The sequence below is a fragment of the Phyllopteryx taeniolatus genome, chromosome 18, assembly GCF_024500385.1.
Source record: "Phyllopteryx taeniolatus isolate TA_2022b chromosome 18, UOR_Ptae_1.2, whole genome shotgun sequence".
Lineage (NCBI taxonomy): Eukaryota > Metazoa > Chordata > Actinopteri > Syngnathiformes > Syngnathidae > Phyllopteryx > Phyllopteryx taeniolatus.
The window spans coordinates 14,132,529-14,155,949 of NC_084519.1; the positions used below are offsets into that span (position 1 = coordinate 14,132,529).

A 23,421-nucleotide genomic window follows, 5' to 3' on the forward strand; every position below is an offset into this window, starting at 1 on the left:
ACTGTCTACTCCACCAGCTGCCACTGATAGATTGCAATACAGTCAGAGTGCCTTGACTGACATCTTGTGGACATCTACAGCAGTGCAGGTTGAGCTTTTGGACTTCCCGCTATTCTAGGATCGAATTTTTTAGGAATTAAATGACGAACACGAGCGTGTTAAATTGTTTTGAACATTTAAAATAGAAAAACATTCACTCTGTCCTCGTGTGGGCTTTATTGTTAATTTCCCTAACGTTCACATTTGGCACAATTGTGTTTTAGCTGAAAAGTATAAATAAACTAATCTATTTTTAATACTGTTTGAAGCTCCAAGCCCCGCCCCTCCCTTTCCCTGAGTCCATATGACGTCATTGGAGCAGCGCACTTGTCCATCACGGCGCACTGAGGAAATTACACATCGCATTCATTCACTTCCATCCATGCGTGCATGCAGGGCAATCATGCATTCAATTGCATGACTGTACTGTTGTCACGTCATCATCTGAGCCGCGTGTTAAATGTATGTAATGTAAATGTACTAAATCAATATGTGACCGCTGCCAAATAGGCGGGACTTCCTTCCGGCTGTCAGCAGAGTTGGGCTGTTTATCTCGGTGCGTTCACGCTAACAGTGCAGCGGTCAGATAGCGAGGTAAGCCTAATGGTCACACGCTATTTGATGTCATTTCAACGATGGTTTTTTTACCCTCTCTCTCCCCGTTTAGTCGACGATGCGCAGTTGTTGTTGCAGCGTACAAACGCCGCATAAGGGCCAAAAATGTCTGGATCCAATTTGACCCGGAATGCGGCTAATCTCGTGTGTTGTGCTTTTTGCATTGTTGCGTTATAACGTTTGTCACCTATTTACTGACCGCTCACGTCTGCATGCCTGATGTCATACAGTATCTGCACGTCTACCGTGTTTTACTAATACCAGTGAACCCCCCCCCCCCCCCCTCCCCTCCTTCGCCCCCCGTTTATCGCGGACATTCGTTCAAGGCCCACCCGATAAGAGAGAGAACATAGAAAAACGTTGTTTTGATAGTTTTACCCCTCACACACAGTTTAAATGCTTTAAACTTGTTAAATTACACTTCAACTCATTACTCTCAGAGCTCTCCGACTAAGAGGCAACGCATGCTTGCAACCCAATCGCATGAACTAATTTGAGTATTACACATTACTAGTAGTTATATATTTTGCATGGAGGTTAAAGCACGAAAGAAAAAGGTTGTCCACTTTGAAGTAACGTTTTAGAAAGGTCTTAACTTTCATAGTCAAGTATAAAAGGAAGTTATCCACTGTTAATAATAAATCCACAAAACAATAAAACATTAACATATTTAATGACCAATGACAAAGGCGTACTGCGAAGGTGCATCATGCCACATTTTTAGTCAGGAGCAACATGTCAGGTTGCCATGGTCAGTAGCATTAGTTGTGAGTCACAATGTGTCATGTTAACATGGTCAGTAGAGTTAGTCCCAAGTACCGTATGTTTGGAGAAAATCCTTATGCGTTTCTGAGATGGACCATTACATTGAAGATTACTTTACCAGGGTCAGGAAAGTTAATCATGAGCATCAATGTGTCACATTGACATGTTCAGTAGCGTTAGTCGTCACTAACCACCAACATGGGCACTAGAGTTAGTCATGTTTACCAATGTGTGACGGTGACATTTTCTGTCGTGTTAGTCGTGGGTAATACTGTGTCATGGTGACTACTTTAGTCAGTCAACTAAATAATCGGATCACATTAATATTCGATACCGAATCAGGTGACTAGTAGAGGCTTGTCTTCTGTTCGCAGCTTTCGGCACACGATGCATGGTCATCTTCTGCGTGGAGGTCTGGGCCCTCTGGCCCTCTTGTGGACCCTGACGGCACCTTTAGTTTCCCTCCAGGACTTGACAGAGCGCCCCAAGCTGCTCCTGGTGTCCTTCGATGGCTTCCGCTGGGACTACGTGAACCGCGTTCCCACGCCAAACTTCCACATCCTGATGGAGGAAGGCGTGACGGTGGAGCAGGTGGAGAGTGCGTACATCACAAAGACCTTACCCAACCATTACAGCCTGGTGACGGGCCTCCACGCCGAGACGCACGGCATCGTCGCTAACGAGATGTTTGACCCGGTCCTCAACCGCTCCTTCTCCATGGAGACGGACAGCATCTATGAGTCCCAGTGGTGGGAGCAGGCGGAGCCCCTGTGGGTTACCATACAGAAGTCTGGCGGGCGTAGCGGCGCCGCTATGTGGCCCGGTTCCGACGTGACGATCCACGGAATGTTCCCTACTCGGTACCTCCCATACAATGCCTCAGTTCGCTTCGAGACCCGGGTGGAGCACCTGGTCGAATGGTTTTCTGCTCCTGACAAGGAGGCGGTGGATTTCGGGGTCCTGTACTGGGAGGAACCTGACGAGAGCGGGCACGATTTCGGACCAGAGAGCTCCCTGATGGACGGTGTCATCGCCGACGTGGATGAGAAACTCGGCTTCCTGCGAAACGAGCTGAAGAAGGCGGGCCTGTACGGGAGTGTCAACCTGGTGGTGACCAGCGACCACGGCATGACGCAGCTCTTCGCCCATAAGATCATCGAACTAGACGAGTACGTGAGCAGAGACCTTTACACCTGGGTGGACAAAAGTCCCGTGGTGGGAATACTGCCCAAAGAAGGTAACTCTTACAAGAATCACCTTTCCACCTAACGTTCTAGGAACTTTTTTCTTCCAGGTAGCCTGCCAAATGGTTGCAGTTAAAGTAGATATCTTCCGCGCTGCAAGCCCGCCCCAGAGATTCCTGGCGCTCTCAGATGTACTTGGGTCTTCTTTTGGCCCTGATATATTACCCTGGAACTAAATGTAGACAATAGTTCCTCTAACTTAATAACGCATAATGGTCCTCCAAAGGTTCTTAGTTCCTTGGGTAAAGTTCCTGTCATGGAAATATGCTAATCATTTTATGGATGAGATGGTCAGTAGTTGTGACTAAAGATGTTAACACAGTCAGTAGTCATTAGTTAGTTGTGCGTACTATTGTTACTCCCGACTAACTCTAGTGACCATGTCGACTGGACATATTGTTTCTAACAACCAACTCCAATGGCATGTCTTGCAGGGAAGCTGGACGAGGTGTACGACAAGTTGGCCGACGCCAACCCCTACATGGCGGTCTACCGGAAGGACGCCATCCCCGAACGCCTCCACTACCGCCATAATGCAAGGATCATGCCCATCCTGGTGGAGGCTCGGGAGGGATGGACCATCGTGCAGAACAGGAGCACGCCGCTCATGAGTACGTCTCTACGCCTCGTACAAAGACTTTTGTGTGCAGCTTTTCCCATCTCTTCTATTATTAGTCCTACTGGAGCTGTGATATTTATTTATGTATTTATTTATTTTTACTTTGAACTGAATCCCACTTGATGAAATTAAAGAAAAAGCAGGAGTACGATGGTGTGTGGGAATAAAGCTTCCTCTTGCTTTCCCAAAGCAGACAATTTTATAATCAGGTTCGCTGTCAGGCGGAGTTACTCTCATCTTTTGGTACTTTGACACAGCAATGCTACTGAACAGTTACTAAAAATAGTACCTTAATAGTACCTTTACATTGAAAAGAGTCTGCTTCAGAATAATACCGCGTGAAACTGTGAAAACCATGCCACATTGCATTCATCGCACCAACAAACAAGAACAACAATAGAGGAGAAAGAGGCTCCCTGTCAAAACAGGGCACTGCAGACAAGTGCATTCCAGAGCTAAGCTAACAGATTGTGTGATGATTTTTTGGGGTCTTTTTTAGCTTCAAAAGTGAAAATGACAAATCTACTACTCTTCAAAATAGTGCACTGCAACAAATTGGGGACTGTGTCGCATATCACTGCAGCATCCAGAGCTAAGCTCACGTTAGCATGTGCGTTTCTTTTGTATAATTTCTAGCCTCTGAAGTTACAACAACAAATCTACTCTCTTTAAACCAGGGCACTACAGCCAAGTGGAGACTGTGGCGTATAATACGTTAGCATCCAGATCTGTTGCTCTGTATTTATTCAGTTGTGGTCTCTCCTCAGTGGGAAATCACGGCTACGACAACACTCTGCGCAGCATGCAGCCCGTCTTCCTGGCCCGCGGCCCGGCCTTCCGCCAGAACTATGTAAAGCCCACCATGCGCTCTGTGGACCTGTACCCTCTCATGTGCCACATCCTGGCTGTCCCGCCTCTGCCCAACAACGGCTCCCTCTCGAATATCCGGGACCTGCTGCACCCGGAGCCCACGGCGTCCCCGCCCGGTGTCCCCACCCCCCCGGGGCCGGCGGGGGCCTCCCACTTCCCCGCGGTGGTTGGCTTCCTCCTGGGGGCGATGCTGGTTGTGGGCTTCCTGGTGGTGTTCGTGCGGCAGGTGACGCTCAAGCAGCTGCCGTCGCTCAAACACACCAGTAGGGAGATGTCGCAGCCTTTACTGCAAGAGGACTTGCACCTGTAGCCGGAAGCAAGCAGAAATGCTGGACTTGTACCCCCACCTGGAGGAGGTCCAATCAGAAGCAGGTGGGGAAGCTGGTCCCAGTGTGGAGGCTCAACTTCTGGTGGTAGGACTTTAAAATCTTTCTGTGAAGCTTTGCGTGGCTTTACTTTGACTGTGAACAGGGTTCAAAATGGGTGGAAAATTCCCAGAAAATGTCTGTAAAGTATCGCTAAATTTCCATAGGAAGCTAAGATATGGAATTTTGGGGATATTCCAAACTGGAAACGTTCCATGAGAATTATTGGAATTCACTGGGAATTGAGCGCAATTTTATGGAAAAGTATCGTATTCAAGGATTCATCCATGAAAAATAGACAGCTCTCCTTGCCCACATGTGAGGGCATTACAGTACCCTAATTGCTCCATTTTTTTTCACTTGAGCGGCGGTGGCTCGAAAGCTTGCTCGTACCTCCTATTTTGGCTCGCTGCACAAAGGGGGGGAACAAAAAAAAAAATACAAAATTATAATAATCGACCAAGCGATGGCTTGTAACAAAAACCATGAAATCTGGTTGTTTTGGTCAGGACTAAGCTAAAATATATTTTCCACAACTATATTCCAGTTCCCTTTTAAGAGCCAACCTTCAATGTATTAAATTCCTGGTTTATTCCTGTTAATTCCCAACTTTGAAAATCCCCAGAATTTTGCAACCTTAATTATGAACCCTCTAACGTCATCACATTGTGTTCATACTACTACCTATGTTTGACATCCAAGCCCAATGTGAAGCTTTTGTTATCTCGTGCCACTTTTGCTCAGTGGAAAACAAGACAAAATGTGTCCATTTGTTGCCACAACAGCAGCAGCCCCTTTTACACAGCCTGCAAACATGGGATTTTTCGATCTTCTTTTTCTGTTATTCTGTATAAATGGCACCCAATGGGAGGATGAATTGGAAGCAAAATTTGAAAATGTTCTGCCTTGTGAGGTAGTATTAGAGCGTAATTGTATTCTGCAAAATTTAACATCTGACACTCTCTTCTCCCACCCTGTTGTGGTGAAAGCAAATTTATACATTACCAAATGATAGCCTCAAAGTCATCTAATTAATTGACTGCGGGATGCCGTGTTGTTGTGAAACAGTTGCTTCAATGTCCCGCTATTGTTTTGTGCTGCGTGGATAAAAGCCCGATCTTCTGTTACAGCTCTGATGCGGCCATTTTGTGGGATCTCTGTGTGGAAAAAGGAAAGTGTTTTAAGGCCTAAAAAGTTAGCGCTTTTGTGCAAAAGGCTTAAAAAAACAAACAAAAAAACAGTATACTTGCAACTCTTAGTGTTTCCCAGTGTTGTTGTTTTTTTTAATAGTAATATGAAAAATATCGCTATCATAATGGTGCGCCTGAGGGCCGGGATTCTGAAACACGGCGACGACTTTGAGACAATTTCTCACAAAAATAGTGTGAGGTGTGGCAAAGAGCCCAGGAAAGAAATTTTCTTCCTATGGAAAGCCGTTTGAACATTTATTTGATATCTATCTAGCGCAAGGTCCATGTACAAGTTTGGGGCGTCAAACTAATTTTTGTCACGGGCCACCTCGTAGTTATGGTTTCCTTTGAAGTGCCGTTATGACTGTGAACCCTTATAAATGTATGATCGGCTCATAATATTACATATACACAATGAATTGATTGATAGCTAGTTTTGAAATCAGAACCCAGTAAAACAAATTTTGTTCAACTATTATTCAGTTTATTTTAAAAGGGGTATTTGTAAGGAAAAAAAATGCTTGCAATATTACTGAAACTGTTCTCAACTGCCTTACCTGGTTAGTCTGGTCAGTTGGAAAAAAATAAACTACAACTACTAGTGAAGTGCTAGATGATAATGTCGTATGCATTTGTGAACTAGTGGACCGTTTTGCCTCACCAGCAACGTAGCTGTCTTACTAGTAGGGCTGTCACTACCAAATCTTTTTAGAATCAATTATCCTATAGATATTTCATCGAGCAATCGTCATTTTCAAAACTATTTTTTGTTTTTACGACTAGCATGCATTTTATTCTCATTTATGAGGGCTAGACTTCTATCCTTAAACTTTATGTCGGTACTGAGTATATGGTATAAACTCTCTACAGAATTTGAGACAACAAAATCAGCCTTTGCTAAACGATTTAGCATTTGCGATTAGCATTAGCACCCTAGCAATGATTATTTTAGGTAAAAAAAAACAAACACCAAAAAACGCTAACTACCATAAGCTCACTTAGACATGTTATATGTACATTACACATCTAATAGTGTCTTAAAAATCACTTATAGATGCTGCTTTGTCGTTTTTGGCAATGTTTTTCACTGGCCCAACAGGACGTCCGTCTACAACAAATGTCCGTGCGCTAACCATGGACGGTGGCCAAATGGTTTCTGTCAGTGCAGATTGGGTCTGAGCGGCACAAATATGCTTTTGCGAATATTTTATATTGCCTCGAGGCAGAAACGTTCGCCTCAAACAATTTTTGTGGTCGACTGATTTTCTTTTTTTTGTTTTTGCACAGCCCTACTTACTAGTAGGAATTGTCTTACTACTGGGGACAAAGCGTGCACTACTACTACGTGGATGTGAAGAAGGATATTAAGGATGTGGGATAAATGCTCAAACGGCTTTCCATGTCCTCCTTTGTTTGAATGTCAGCCGGCGAGCGCTCCTACCTGTCAATCATTCCATTCAGCATCGCTATGTGTCGTACAGTCTTTGCGTGTGGTCTGTCCTTTTAGATATCTATGTGGGTGGAATGTGAAGTGCAGTTTTGCCATCGTGAGTATTTTCTCTCTCTGGAAGTTTTTATCCTCTTTGCTTTGGGCTAGAATTGTTCCTGCTATTTGCACTACATGACCGACAGGGGGCAGTAGGTTACAGTATATACTTTGCACTTCATGTTGTAGTATTAAACAAAAACAAACAAAAAAAGAAGTTAGGTGCCTCTCGCCAAAAAGCTTTTAAATCAGCGTAGTCACAAAAGTGTTAGCAATTTACTGACATTTGTATTTTTCTTGTCTTTATGGCTTTCAGATTATTGTTGCGCTAACAAGGTAGCTGAGCACCCCAAAAATGACACTGTGATGTATTGTTTTTAAATTTCTATGATACATTTTCAGATTGAAAGAAAAAGTGTCTTGTTGACAGATGAATGAACACACACGCACACACACACGCACACACAAATGATTTGTTCAAAGAATGATTGCCAGATGAGTTGCATTTGTGAAATGTGACAAACTTGGTCAAGAAATGAACTGTATTTGCCATGTTAACAGGATTAAAATGCCTTCTGAGTTAAAAGGAGTTTCAAAGTTGCTTTGAGTTTCTACTCATTGAATGACTGAGATTATATTATTTATTCATTAAATATTTTCAAAAAATAAAATACATTCAAAGACAATTAAAAATACAAGTAAAAAAAATAAATCACAATCAAAGGACAAAAATACATCAAGGCATTTTTATAAATAAAATCAAAATAATAAAAAAACAAGTATAAAATATAAACAAAAATAAAAAGTACATTTAAAAAATAAACTATTATGAAATTATGAATAACAGCAATATAAAGGCATGATTAAATTAAAAATACATTCAGAAATGATTGAAATAAAAACTATGAACCCAAAAAAATGAAAGCATAAATACACAAAACAAAGATTAATAGAAATGTTTAGAAATACTAAAATAAAAAATTTTAAAAATAATAAATTTTAAAACTAAAAAAGGATTAACAATATAGGCATGATCTCTGTATTGCCACTGCTTTACAGTACAAGTGTGACTAAAAATTGGAAAAGAATTCAAAAGAGAAAATAAAAATACCTACTGCACATAGAAATAAATTACATTATAAAAAATAAAATTCAGCACAAAGAAAAATAAACCCAAAAATTACAAACAACACAAAGGCTTTATCATCTTTGTAACAGCAATGTTTTGGTCTATCTTTTAGATGCGAGATTAGATGGATACATTTTAAAATGATATACAAATCAAAAAATATAAACAAGGATGCCATCTAAAAAAAAAAAAAAATACTTTTATAGAGGAATAATTATCTTTTTTTTTTAACAGCATGATGTTTTGACACGTTGCAGGCTGGCGTTCCTAACGTTAAGGCCTGTGAGTGTGTAAGCGTAGAACGAGCGAGTTTGGAGTTTAGCAGCTAAAAACTTTGCTCATTTAGTTTGTGTGTCAGGTGTAAGTGAAGCCTGCAGACTTTGGAGGGGAAGCTCGCTTTGTAAATGATCAGTGAGCTTGCAGGTTCAAAGGTCCTGCACAGGGAGTCGCCGCCGTTGGAATCTGCCCGATCGGGCGTCGCTTCAGGTTCAGTCTCTCTCTCTCTCTCTCGGGGAGGCAGCCGGCGCCAGCACCGCTTCTCTTCTGGGCTCCTCGTAGGCGAAAAAGCCCACAACGTCCGATTTCCAGCATGGAAGTGACCGTGGATGACATCATGGTCCACGTCTCAGCCGAGCAGGAGCACGCCTCGCCCGACTACATGGACATCAGGGACGGGGACAAACGCAGCCGCTCCTCTTCCTCCTCATCTTCATCCTCATCCTCATCCAACCGTGAGGACGAGGAGAAAGCCCGAGAGAAGACGGAGGAGGAGGAGGCGGCCGAGGAGCTGATGGAGATGAAGGCTGCCGTCCAGGAGGCCAAAGCGGAGGAGGCGATCGGCGCATCCAGACGCTCCTCATCCTCCTCCTCTTCGTCCTCCCCGGAGGAGGACAACGCCGAGGACGGGATGCTGATGGCCTACAAGCACCAAAAGTCTGACTCCAAAGAGGACGAGGCGGTGAACTACGCCATCAAGACTCTGGAAAACGTCACCCTGGACCCGAGTGCCCTCGCGCCGGTCGAGCCCGGTCATCCCGAGGTCTCGCTATTTGTCAAGGTAGGACGACGTCTACAGTGCCAGTTCGAAGGTCACGATTGAACTTGTGTTTCCTTCCGCTTCCCGGTTCTCCAAAAAGTCCAGCTCGGGCTCTCTCAGTCATTCATCTTGGAAATGGGTCAACTTGCCATTCCAGAGTTGCCTCCCAAAAACTTAACCAAGCTCACTTTTGATTTACATTGTCCAAGAGCTAATTGAGGTATCCAAATATTCATTATTGCGCTTGTACTTTCCATACGGCATCATAATGACAGTTGTCACAGTACCGCGTCACGCTGAACAAAAGGGGGAACATTTAGAAAAAACCCTCGTGTGAGGACTTTTATCTTTAAAAACACTGAATTTTGTGACCCAACTCCAATGATATTGAATTTCACATCTCATTTTGTTTATTTATCAATGACAGATGATCGAATTAAGGTGAAAGGTCGCTATATTGCAGCTCATCGTCTGCGCCCACGCAATATCGTGCGGATTTAGAGTTGCACGCCTACACTGTCGTAAGACTTTGTGCCGCAACATGCAGTACGGACATACGGAGATCTTCGGAAAGAGATGCAGCGTAATCTCCGCAGAAAGACTGTATGCTCCGTGTCCGTTCAAGTAGAACATTTGCCAATTTCCCTAAAATGTGAGTCCTGGTGTTTGCAGTGATGCTTCCTCACATTTATGACAATGTAATGTGTGCCCATATATCTTATCTATATCTGACATTCCTAGATAAACGGCGGGCAGAGGTCACCGGTGTGAAGCGCCACACCCAAGTTTCGCAAAGTTCTCCACACTTCCATAAAAAAAAAAAAAAAGCAACCATAGTAAATTATGGAAATATGAAGACGTAATCAGTTTTAAACCTTCATTGACTGTAGTACAGGCAATGTTTTAAGTGACATTTTCAAATTCAACTTTCATGAGTGTAAAACCGCTGACTAAATACAACTAAAATCAAGTAAAACGACTCACCCTTTGTCGATCCAATTTGAAGGACAATTTTGCGTTTATTTTAGTTAGTTTAATCATTTCATTCCTTTATGAAAGTTTTCATCATGTAATTGATTAACAAAAATAAATATATTATTACATTTTAGAATTTAATATTTTAGATTTTATTGGAGTTTTTTTAATTGATTGTACATAAGAAAAAGACAGGTGGTCAACATTATTTTTTTGCTCAATTTGCCATTCTTGCTATTGTGCCTTTTAAAAATAAATTAGGTATTAAATTAAATGTAATGATTAAATTAAAAAAATATTTTTACATTGAACTTATTTTTTTTCTCAATTTACAACTTTTGTTATTGCACCTTCTCCCAGATGTGCCTTTCAATTAAATCTTTTTTTTTTTTTTTTTTTAATTGACTAATTAAACATATTTTACAAACTATGAGATTTTATTTTATTTTTGGTCAATTTGCCATTGTTGTTATTGCTCCTTTTTTAGAAAGTCTCTTTTTGTGAGTAAATAAATAAAATCTTAATTTTCTTAAATCTAATTTAAATACATTTTACATTTTATTTCTCCCCCCTCAATTTGTCATGAGTTGCTATTGCGCCTTTTCCAGGAATTGTGACTTTCTTCACGTTTCAGAAGACGTCAAAGCGCTTGAGTTGCTTTAGTTTTTGAAGCGTGTTACTGTTTGACAGGCCAGTGAATGATTAGCCTGACAAGTCACTGATTTTTACCGTCATCTTTAAATGCATCGTTTAATAGCTAAACTGTCGGAGAAATATGGATATTTGCTTACTATTTTATGACATTTGTTCAGTTTAGGGAGACTTAGAGGGACAGGAAATAAGGGGACAAATGGTTTTACTCCTCATGATTTGAGGTGAGGTTTTCAGGAAAAAAAGTTAATTCACGAGGTTTGCGGATTATTAATGATAATTATTACTTAAAATGAAACGTTTACGATCTTGAGCATGCTGTGAATTCTAAATCACAAAAACAAATTGAACTGGGAAGTCGTGTTTCTACGCGAAAACTCGAACTATAAATGAGGAGTTCAAATGCAAAAGCAGTCCAGTTTTTGTGAATTGAGTAATAATAAAAAAAAACTAAAAATATATATATATTTAATACAAGTAGATAAGTATATTACTGTATTTATATATGACTTATCTCTCACACACAAAAAACTCTCACAATTCTCTTTATTTTATGTTTAGTTTGACTGTAACTTTCAGTGGAAAGTGGTAACAAAGACTTTGAAGTCAGTTTTCTGAAGATATTTTTCAAGTTATCTGCCAAGCTATTGCTTGTTGTCACCTGCCACCATACGGCGCTCATATTTCAAGTTTGCTTTTGCAAGCCAAGGCAAAAAAATAATACAAATACAAATTGACAGCTTATATCTCGAAAACCTTTCCACGCCCACTGTATTTTTTTCCATTTATAATTGCATTTTGTCTTTGTAATGTGTATATTGGTTTAAAATGATGCAGTTATAATTCAAAAATGTATTCATTTTACAATATTAAGCTTCTTTTTTATGAGGAAAAACTTGTATTTTCCCAGGGTTTTGTGTTGACTTTCTCCATCTGCAGTAAAGGTGAAGTCAGGGTATTAAAAATGCAGCTCAGGCTCTGCCCCCTTGGGACCCCCCCAGTCTCCCTCCACCCCCATCCATGCAGCACAGCCTGACACCTGTTTGCACTCGGTGTCACTAAACGCTTTGCTGCTTGGATTCCAGCTGCTTTACTAGACAAATCTGATCTCAATCTGCATCCGCGACCCATCAGCATACTTTAGGACCACTTCAAGACCTCTTTGTGGGACAATTGGACAGTTGGACTTTGACACCGGGACTGTTTGTGTAGTCTGAAGGTAGGATGTAGTGGAGTGACACATTCACGTGTTTGGCACTGAAGAAACATGTCAGGTCCTGACAGGGAGCCTGACATTGAACTTTTTGTCAAGGTAAGACAAAAAGAAGTTCTTTTTTTGTGTGTGTGTGTAAAATGTGTATGCGTGGTTGTGTGTAACACAATAGCAGAGGTAAAGTTACCTGCGATGCTCAGTGATGTGCAGCTTCTTCTTCTCTTGCTCTACATCGTCCTCGGCGCCCCCTGGGACTCGACGGGTGGGACGTGCGCGCACCTGAGGCAGGTGGCATGACATTAAAAGAAAAGAAAATCATCCTCACGGGAATGCTGGTTCGTTAAGAACATTGACAACACGGCTTCAGAGAGTCTTACGAAATATAAAATACGTGTTTATTGCCTTCCCCAAGGGTGTTTCCGTTGGAGATGTGACCCACACGGGTCTGATGCCAAAACACATTCCATTTATGCGAATGAATAATAATAGCAAATAGTTGAAGAGCTCTTTTCTACTGAGAAACAAATACATGAATTCCACAAATCTTTCACAATCCAGCTAAATATATATATCAAATATGTGGCTTAGACGGGTCTGATGACATCCCATTTATGATATTGCATATGTAAATTTAAGTATGCGAATGCAATACAGAACACAGTTTCGCTCACAAAAACAAATTCTTAATATCAAAATTAACACTTCGTTATTTTTATTTTGGCTAATACTCCAGCAATTTGTCTGAGCCAGACTGTCGTGTGCTGTGTGTACATCAGCAGGTCAGCAGCCTTAGTATGCGTGTGTACGTGCTCGCTTGGTTGTTAGAGTGTGTGTTCTCCATGTTGATTGGCTGTCATTGTGTTACATTATATTCTTGTGTTTGTTTGTGTTGTTGTTGTGTGGTAACAATGACACAAGCAGGCACTGCATTCAAGCTGACTCAGCAACTTTTTAGAGACACGTCTGCTGTGTTCTCGTGTTTACCTGTGTGTATGTTTTTGTGTGCAAGTGTGTGCTATTTTTCATCGCTCATTACAGTATGTGACTTCAGCGTTGGAATTTTGAATATGCAACTGACCTACTGTTGTTGTGTGTGTGAGACATGTATAATTGAGATGGTGGTTTAGGTGCAAGCTCGAAACATGAGCCGATTCTAAATCAATAGGGTGCTTGCTGCATAGCTTTTTTTTTTTTTTTTTTTTGTCCCATGGGAGGCACAACGGTTGAAATTGCATCAGCTAAAGTTGCTCCCATTTAAAACTCGTTCACGACCATTGACGGCTGTTGAATTCAAGTATCCATGTTAACATGGAGGACTGGCTGTGAATGCATTGACAACCGCGTTCCCCACGATATTGATGGTCATCATCTGTGCCCACACCATGCCGCCGATTTTTAAGCGAGCATTTTTGATGGGATTTTGCAGTATATAGGCAAGTCCAAATTTAGTGTTGCGTGCCTTCAATGTAGTTGGAAATTGTGTCGCAACATTCTGGGCAGCACTGAAGTCGACTGGAAGGAATCCAGCGTGATTACAGTAAGAGCAAGAAGGAGAGGCAGAGTAGGTCCCCAACTAAATTCCAATAATAGCTGTTGTTCTCACATAGCAGAGACAATAAACAGTATGCGAGTATTGTTGTACGATTTGTTTTGTACAGGTTAGTGCTGCGTGTGAGTTAAAGTAGCAGTGGCTTGAAGGTTTCTAATTACTGCAACGTCGAGGCAAATTCCGTAAGCCTGTCTACCGCGTTTTGAATTATACTGTATGTTAGCATTAAGCGAGTGGACTTTCATGAGACAAACATATGGTTTTGTTTAACATTTTGGTGTTTAAATATACAATGCTGAATTCTCTTTTTGTTTTGTTTGTGTCAGTTTTACAGTAAACGTCAACTAGGAGTGACAACTAAACCGCTTGAAGCAAGCACGCCGGGTCTCTTATTTGGAGAAGCATGTCTTCTCCTTTTTGTTACCTTAATGTGACTTTACGTTAGTCTCGCACTTCTTGACAGCGGCAATGGGAGAATAAGTGCTAAGGAAAACAAAACAATTGTGTTTTAGTAAGTTTAAATGTGTTTAAAGCATATGGGAGGGGTAGGAAAAAAACTATTAAAACCTATCACGAGTCGGTTTGGAACATATCACTGTTGTAAAAATGAAACTGGATTGTTTTCCATAATAATAACAATTCCTAATTGTTTCCAGGCGGGCAGCGACGGCGAGAGTATTGGCAACTGTCCGTTTTCTCAGCGCCTCTTCATGATCTTGTGGCTCAAAGGCGTCGTCTTCAACGTCACCACCGTGGACCTCAAGAGGTGAGCGATGACGGCGTAGCCGCCGCCGCCGCCGCCGAGCCGAGGCCGCGTTGGCAATCGCTCACTCGTCCGCTGTGTCGTGCCCAACAAAGTGAGTTGTGCTGTGCAAATGTGGAGTGAGTATAGATAGGGTACTCCCTATAATATGATAATACTGCTCTAATATAGCACATCACAGCTGTCAAACTCAAGGTCTGAGGGCCAGTTTCAGCCCACCACGTCATTTTATGAGGCCCGCTAAAGCAAACCATGTGTGTCTACTTCATGCTACTTGCAAGTCGGGAGCAAAATTGCAAATTGTCTTCACCTTTAATAATGAGCTATTGATAGCAATTTTTCGTTACTAAACCCCTTTTTAAAATTACATGACTAGTTGAACAAAGCAGTTTCCTTGACTTTGTATATCAAAACTAGTTATCCAGCCTTTTGTTACAGCATATGTAATAATATGATGAGGCAATTAAACATTTATAGGGTTTTAAAGTCATAACGACCCTATGAACACAATCGCTGTTTGGATTCAAAATCATTACCGACTCACTACAATATGGTAAAGAAAGTTGCATTTTATTTGAATACAAATTTAATTTTTGCATTTCTAAGTAAAACTTTATTATTATTATTATTTTTTAAATGTTTGTTTGTTGGCCTCCCTTAGGAAGCCGGCGGACCTCAACAACCTGGCGCCCGGCACCCATCCGCCGTTCCTCACCTACGACGGAGACGTCAAGACGGACATCAACAAGATCGAAGAGTTCCTCGAGGAAATGCTGGCGCCGCCCAAGTAACACACTCATTTGGATTTTATGGAAAGTACGGGGTTTAAAAGTCAGGTTTCAAGACAGAATTATGGTTTCTAAATAGGGTTTCAAACTAGGGTTTTAAAATGAGGTTTGAAGACAGGGATAGCGTTTCAATGTCTTGTTTCAAGCCGGGGTTTGGGTTAAGGTTTCAAATTAGGGTTTTGAGGTCAGTGTTAGGGTTTCAAGTCCTGGTGTGAGTTTGTGTGTGTGTTGACCTGGTGAATTCCTTCCTTCCTTCTTTCTTTCTTCCTTTCATACTTCCTTGTTTTCTTCCAACCTTCTTTTTTATATGCATCCCTACTTTTGGCCCAGCCTGTTCATGATTATATTTTTTAAATAAAGAAATAAAATAATCATAATAAAATAAATCAATATTATAAAAATAATAGCAATTATTCATATTCTTCTGCTTATAATTGAGGTATCCCAAACTGGCAGCCAAGCAGAGAGAGTCCAACACGGCCGGCAACGACATCTTCGCAAAGTTCTCCGCCTTCATCAAGAACACCAAAATGGACGCCAACGACGGTGAGGCAGCGCACAACACTTTGGGGACTACAGGGCGACATACTTGAGAAAAAAAAAAAAAAAGGTTTAAAAAGGGAAATTAGATTAAAGCCTTCTCAACAAATTTTATATTCAAAAATAAAAATGTGTTCATTTAAATGATTTACGTGTATAATTCCATTTTAAAAAGGTGAAATAATAAAGCCTTTCAAAACATTTTTTTCTCCAAAATGTTTGAATAATTCTAATCATTTATAAAGTTTGTAATTAAAAATATATATATTTTTAATATGTGGAAAAGTGAAAATAATTTAGTAAAATAATAATTTTTAAAATTCAGCCTTACAAAGATTTTTAATGATTCCTGTTAAATAAGTAAACAAGTTTTGAACAATTAAATTGTCTCAATACTAAAATCCCCAAACTCATTTTTAAATTACAGCTTTAACATGTGAAGTGTTAATAATCAATTGAAATAAAAGAAAAAGTATTAATTAAAATATGTCAAAAAAGGGAATATAAAAGCCTCCCAAAGACAACTTTCAATGAAGAAATGTGGTAAAGTAATAATTTATTAATTAAAAATAATATGAAAGCCTACAAACATTTGTTAAAGTTATAAATGTGTAGGGAAAAAGCTACTAATTCTTTCATAATTGTATTAACTTAATAAATAAATAAGTTGCCAGCCCAGGACAGCTTTTAACGTGTGAAGTGTTAATAATCAAATGTAATTATTAAATATTTTTAAATGTATATTAAAGCCTTCCAAACACATATCTTTCAATAAAAACAGTGTAAGAACTGTTGACAATTAGCTAATACTTTAAAAAAGTGAAATGATCGCAAAGCCTGTCAAGCATTTCGTAATTTCAAAATGTGGGGAAAGGGAGTCCTAATTTAATTACTTAATAATTTATCAAGTCAATGAATAGCCAGGCCAGGGTAAAATGATATGATTCCGCCACTAGAGGGCAGCGGACTCCACTATTTGCATCCCACTGAAGCCTTTGCTGCCACCAAGTGGCCATCATTGCCCTCTTGACACTGCATAAGGTCGCATTCGTTGCATGTGCTTCAGCCCTGGAAAACGCGCTGACGAGGGCCCTGAAGAAGCTGGACGACTACCTGAACAGTCCGCTGCCTGACGAGATCGACGCCAACAGCGCGGAGGAGGAAAAGGCGTCCAGAAGAAACTTTCTGGACGGAAACCAGCTGACGCTGGCCGACTGCAACCTGCTGCCCAAACTGCACATCGTCAAGGTAGGAGACGAGAAGTCCGTTTTACTGAGCAACATGAAGTTTGGGCAGCGTGTTTAGCAAGAGTAGACCAACAGAAAAACGCTGGAAGTTTGCCATTTTGCTACAAAGTTCCCATTTTAGAGTCATTATCGGGTGTCCTTCAAAGACCGACATGTTTTTCCGATTGATACTAAATTATATGAGACAGATGGGTGATGTTAAATTGGTAGACATTTGAGTAAATGAATGAGTTTTAGTCACCACGTGTGTGGGCAAAAGTTTGATGATTGGCCACAAGACGCAAAACCAGAGCCGTTCCAAGCCTCCGCGTTTGATTTTAGGGCCCTCTGCCTCTGACAATGATGTCCAACAAATGAGCTAAACTACAATAGACAATAGAATAGACCACCGCGCCACCTCTGCACCAAACTCCTATCACGCAAGTGATTTGAAAAGTTGTTTGTTTGTCTGTTTGCGTCTTGCAGGTGGTGGCCAAGAAGTACCGGAACTACGACATCCCCTCGGACATGACGGCGATCTGGCGCTACCTGAAGAACGCCGCCGCCCGCGACGAGTTCAACAACACGTGCGCCGCCGACTCCGAGATCGAGATGGCCTACAAGGACGTGGCCAAGAGGCTCGCCAAGTAGCCGCAACCTTCCTTTTTACCCTCGGCCCTCCAGAGATTTATTAGTTTAAGGATGCTCAAAGGCGCTCAGATGTGACCGACGCTCCCGATCCTGCTGTCTGTATTTATTCCTCGTGACACAAAGCTCCCTTTCACATGTGCTGCAAAGCTTTGACTCACAGGCGCGTCGAGGCCGGTAGATTTATTTATCCCCACGCCCGTGGCCGTCTCGCCTGACGCCGATGTTTATTATTGAGCTCCCGCTGCGCCTCGTCCTCCCCCGGGACGGCGCCTACGAGCCGTCAACGTTAATGTTCCTCTTGGTCCTCATTAAACTCCGCTTGTTCTGCCTCCTCACGCTTTCTTTTCGCTCTTACGCCAAAGATTGAAATACAGCGAGTATGGCGAGGGATACGTTGCGGACCCACCAGTCGTCTGTCAAATACACAAACCGTATGACAAATTGGGTCAAGCGACTGGGGGCCCAGGTCAAATTTAGATTTCTTAAATCGGTTGACTTGATCCCATTGCCAGCACGACATGTTTGACCCATCTATGCTTTTTCCTCTCTAATGAAAGTACATTCAGAGCACACTGGGGGTTTATTTCCGCAACATTCCAAATCGTAAAACATTCAGTGGGGGGGGGGGGGGGGGATAACAAATATCGTCTAAAAGTAATAAAAAGAAAGAAGTTTCATCTGGTTTATTTTTAGTTTCTACTACAAAGATAACTTTCAGCAAAAGAACAACGGAAACAAAAAAAGATACACAAAATAACTCAAGATGTACAAAAACAGTATTAAATAAAATTAACATTCAAATGTAAACCCAAAAAATGATGTAACTCAACAGGTATCTGAAACTGTGATTAAACTGGTATAAAAAATAATAATAAAAATACAGCGGTGCTTTGAGATATGAGTTTAATTCGTTCCGTGACCAGGCTCGTAACTCAAAACTCAAATCATTTTTCCCTGTTGGAATGAATGGAAATGAAAATCCTCCTAAAAAATAAATAAAAATAAAATAAAATAAAATGTTTTTTTTAAATAAGGAAAATAACACTATAATATTGGACTTTATAAAAAGCAATTACATCACTGAATAGAATGTAAAGCGTTAAACAGTCTTTGCCACATTTTTTGCTTCATTCCAATAGACACTGCTGTTCATTCTGTTGTACCCACCTTGGCCACCAGGAGGCAGTATTATACTGACACTGTACATGGAGCCAGTCTCAGCTCCTCAGCCACAGTAGTAGTAATCATTCTTCGCAGAGGATAAAGAATATATGCCTGTGAGTATTGTCATACTGTCTGTTTACATGTGTTGCTGCACAATTTGTGTTGAAATATCCGTTGCTTAAAGCATAATACCGCAACATAGGTATTTGGTTAGCCAGTCTATGGTGTTTCCCATTATGTGTTAGCATTAAGCTAGTGGGGGCATTCTTAAGGCAAAGTTGTTTGGTTGTTTTAAATACACAATGTGTAATTCTTTTTGTGTTATGATTAGTTTGACATAAACTTCAACTTGGTGTGGCAATAAATAAAAAGAATTCAAATATTTTTTGAATGGTTGACTATTTGCCAAACTGCTTGTTAAAGTGAGTTGAGTTCACTGCCAACAGACATCGCTCGTATCCTAAGTTTTTGCTCACAAATCAAAGCAAATAACCAGCAACACACGCAAACCGAGCATACAGCAATACTCGCAGGCATAAATTCTCTTTGGGAACAATGACCATTACTGAAGCTTAGTTGGGGACCTTCTCTGTCTCTTCTTCTTGCCGTTAATCAGGCTACACCGAAAGGTGCACAACTCTAAATTCGGACTTACCTGTACACTGTGAGAAAACAAACAAACATCATAAACGACTGCTTAAAAATGCGTGATATAGCTGAGGTTCAATCCACATGCTTTTTGCTGAACCTTGTGAGGGTCAAATTAAAGTACATCGCGTGGGCGCTAGCAATCACATTTATCAGTCCATTATCCGGTCATCAACAGCGTTCTGAAAACGTCCGAACGCACAAGGAGTGAGTGGGCGCAGGGGGAATGCCCTCGTGTCAGCGCTGTCCGCGTCTGGTCGAGGCCTGTTCCGCATGAAGTTCTGGCACGCCGCTTCATTCCGCCTCGCGCCGCGTACCCGCCTCGGCCTGACAGTCGGGATGATGTCTAATTCCAAACAGTGTCATGGATCCGGGGGCCGCCCACAAAGGGGGGCCGCCGACAAAGGGGTCCTTTGTTTGCACGCTTGGTGGCTGTCCATGGTCCTGACACTTAGAAAATTGACGCCATTCCTTTCACAACTGAGCGCCTGATCAGATCTGGCAGATGTTATTGCATGTATGAAGTTGATTTAATAAGCACACTTTTCTTTGTTTTTGCAGACTTCAAAAAAAGAGTTCCAAGGGTGGGGTGGGGTGGGGGTGGGACGGGGGTGATTTAATGCACTGGCGAATGATTTCTGGCTTGAAACATGGTACAAATATAAAACACAACTAAACATGGAGGTACAGTATATGCTTTATATGTTGTCATTTATTTTGTTGGAATTTAAAATAAAAATGTGGAGATACTACACACGTTTCTGTTGTGAAAATGCTGAAGAGCAAACCATTCAAACTTTAAAAAAAAACAACAATAAATAAATCACTAAATTCTGGATAAGTGAACAATTACTTTCCACAATCCCAATATTTCCCACTTTTTCTAGAGTACCTTGTTTCACTTAAAATCCCCATTTAAGTGAATGAGACTTTAAAGAAAACAAAACAAAAAATCCTCATTTTCCCATTCCAAATGTCAACTGTTTAGCTCATTCAAAACGTCTCCGGAACTATTTCCCAAAGATTTCACACTAAGATTTCCACATTTCAGAGACATTTTACATATTTACTACCTCGTTCCAAATTTCTTTACCAATTAAATCCATTTAGGGCTATCACTATCGAATCTTTTTAGAATAGATTCTCCTCTTGATTATTGATCAAATCTAATAATAATCTCCCCACTTCGCTATTTAAAAAAAAATAAAAAATAAAAATTCTACTAACACGCATTTTATCCTCATTTATGAGGGATGGACTTCGATCCTTGAACTGCATATGTTGGTACTGAGTGTAAGGTCGAAATTGAGTGTACAGCACATGAGACAGCTAAATGCTAAATGGTTAGCAATCGCGATTAGCATTAGCGCGCTAGCAATTACCATTTAAGGTAAAAAAAATAAAATAAAAAAGGCTAACTACCATTCAGCTGACTCGTACTTATGTTAAATCTACATTACACATTTAACAGCGTTTTACAAATGACTTACAGACGCTCCTTTGCCGTTTTTGGCAAAGTTTATCATTGGCCGAGCACTGCGTCAGTCTGCAATAAATGTCCGTGTGACACATGGGTTCCAGCGGTATAAAAATGGTTCCGGGCGGAACCATTTTCTTTTCTTTGGTCCCGGCGGATCTTCAAGGCAGAAATTTTGTGTCGAGCTATTTTTCAAGTCGACATAGTCGTTATTCGATTTTTTTCCCCAGCCTTAAAACCATTACAACTACAAAATGTTCAGCACATTCAGGACATCACATTTCCCAATTGCCCACATTTTCACAATACAATTCTCTAATTAAGAACTATTTTACATATTTACCTCCTCCTGCCACATTTCTTAAGTTGTTCAAAACATTTCCAACCAAAAGATTCATATTTTATATTTGAACAATTCTTGAGCATTCCCACGCAAATGGCGTTCCCTCGCTTGTTTTGCAAATGGTATTTCAGAAAATAAGCGAGACCAGAGACACATGCTTTGGGACCCCAAAAAGTGGTTCCAAGTGGGGTTGGGGGCCGCTTCAGTGCGTTGACGGATGATTGTTGGCTTCTGCAAGATTCTTGGCGGATGCCTGGATACACTTTTGCCGCCAGCTGATCATTTCTCGCATTGGGTCAACAAAGACAAGTTGCGTTTATGAGTTGGGTTGGGGTTTGTGTGTGTGAGTGGGGGGGGGGGGGGGGGTCTGGGATCTGGCATTCATTTATCTTGCAGAGGCAAAAATGCGTTGGAGCGCCGCTAACTTAATAAGCACAAGCTAGCCTGCCTTTGGCACCGGGGAGGGCCGCATGGGTGGGCCGTCCCCCTCATCCGGGCACCGCTCTTAAAAATCAGTCTAGGGGGCGCCAAAGTACACACTTGCTGTTGACTCAGTGGGATCGAATTAAGATGACTTGGGTAAGTTTTATGAGGTTGATAGTGAAGCTATTTCCAGAGTGACCCTTGTTGCCCCCCCGACCCCCATTTTAGACAGCCCCCAGCCCTGCTTACTCTGAACTCAAATGAGAAATCGAGATGCATCTCTCAGCTCGTGCAGAGGAAAAGGAAAAACGCAGTTCTGTGAGTGAAAACAAAATCATTTAGAACACTAGAAAGACCCCCAGAGGAGCGCAGACCTCCGCCAAGGCCCAACACAAGTCCGTCAAACTTGTTTCTAATCATATTTGCCGTTTTTAATCAACCAGAGAAACAACAATCCCAAACACAGTTTTATAAAGTGCATGGAAAGTTTAGATTGGCCAAGTCAACACCTAGACTTAAACCCTATAGAGAAAATGCCTTAAAATGTGTTAAACTGTGTGGTGTTTTTTTATTTATTTTTTTTTTTATTGCCATTTCACTTTTCTAGATTTTCCTCGTGGGGTTCCAGCGATGGACCTCCACCCCTGCATTACTCACACGTCGACCGCTCCATAAGAACTTGAGCGCCTTTGTTCGCATCAGCAGTTATCTGACGCAATAGTGAGTTACTTCGCCATAATTACTTGGCCCATTTCTACCACTAGTGCGTGGAGTTAGCGAGTGAGTTGAGTTGTGGCAGCCCCCCCTGTTCGCCGCCCCTGGGCACACATAAACTGCCCCCATCTCTGCTCTGCCAGATTTACTGTAAATGTCACACACGTTAAACAACAAAAATCATGACTCCCAAAGAACTAAGACCACAGAGTAGCCATTTTCAACAATGAACATTGTGTGTCTCACAAACAAACTCTCGGTTCAATGTTCAATTTACGTCTTCAAACAAAAATAGAATAATTCACATTTGCGTTATTTGTCTTACCGTGCATGTTGCTTGACTTTTGGCACTCTTTGCCCTCAACAATCCTTTTTCAAATTTGCTCGATAATGCGAGCAGTTCCTTCGCGTGCACGTGCGCATCGATGAAAACGTCACGCCACTGACCAAGATGGAGGTCCGGCGTCTATTTAGCACAGCACTTGGGATTGTTTTTGCACTGTGATTAAAAAAATAAAAGTTACAAGTAGTTAAAAACAAGATCGCCGCCAAATTCGAACTCTGGTCCAAAGCCGCCGTATTTACGTGCGTAAAAGATGACGTCACCGCGCATTTACGTCAAGATAGAGCATGCGCAGACAGAGAGACAGTTTACATGAAAATGTACTTCGGATTGGTTTGGGAAAAAGGAATATTCCACCCAGTGGCGTCGCTCGCCTATTTTTTTTTTTTTTTGTTTTGTTTTTTTTGTATTATGTGTTAATGGTGAAGGTTTATTGTCGACTCCTCTCTGTGACGTGTCATTTATTTCCACCCTGGCGGGATGTTAAGAGTATAAATTGCAGTTGTGAAGTGTTTGAAATGAGCGCAAGGCCTTGCTTTTACCTTCCACACAGTAAACCGATGCAAACGTCTTTGGGCGTCTGGCTTGTTTTACC

The 23,421-nt window shown here is 41.3% G+C and overlaps 2 protein-coding genes and 1 long non-coding RNA gene across 3 annotated transcripts; 2 read left to right on the plus strand and 1 right to left on the minus strand.

Moving 5' to 3' along the window:
* The first annotated feature begins 367 nt into the window (after window positions 1-367).
* enpp5 (ectonucleotide pyrophosphatase/phosphodiesterase 5) lies at window positions 368-7,782 on the plus strand. The gene is made up of 4 exons (XM_061754122.1): window positions 368-633; window positions 1,794-2,656; window positions 3,098-3,274; window positions 4,050-7,782. Exons 2-4 carry the CDS (start codon window positions 1,807-1,809, stop codon window positions 4,460-4,462), a joined length of 1,440 nt encoding a protein of 479 aa, XP_061610106.1. The 5' UTR covers window positions 368-633; window positions 1,794-1,806; the 3' UTR covers window positions 4,463-7,782.
* LOC133468332 (uncharacterized) lies at window positions 5,557-23,151 on the minus strand. The gene is made up of 3 exons (XR_009785464.1): window positions 22,809-23,151; window positions 12,385-12,476; window positions 5,557-5,674 (listed from the first exon to the last, which is right to left on the minus strand). It is a non-coding gene; the product is annotated as an uncharacterized LOC133468332 (long non-coding RNA).
* clic5b (chloride intracellular channel 5b) lies at window positions 8,772-19,260 on the plus strand. The gene is made up of 6 exons (XM_061754123.1): window positions 8,772-9,379; window positions 14,403-14,512; window positions 15,171-15,296; window positions 15,737-15,843; window positions 16,904-17,085; window positions 17,550-19,260. The coding sequence occupies exons 1-6, from the start codon at window positions 8,912-8,914 to the stop codon at window positions 17,712-17,714; spliced, it is 1,158 nt and encodes a 385-aa protein (XP_061610107.1). The 5' UTR covers window positions 8,772-8,911; the 3' UTR covers window positions 17,715-19,260.
* Window positions 23,152-23,421: the final 270 nt, after the last annotated feature.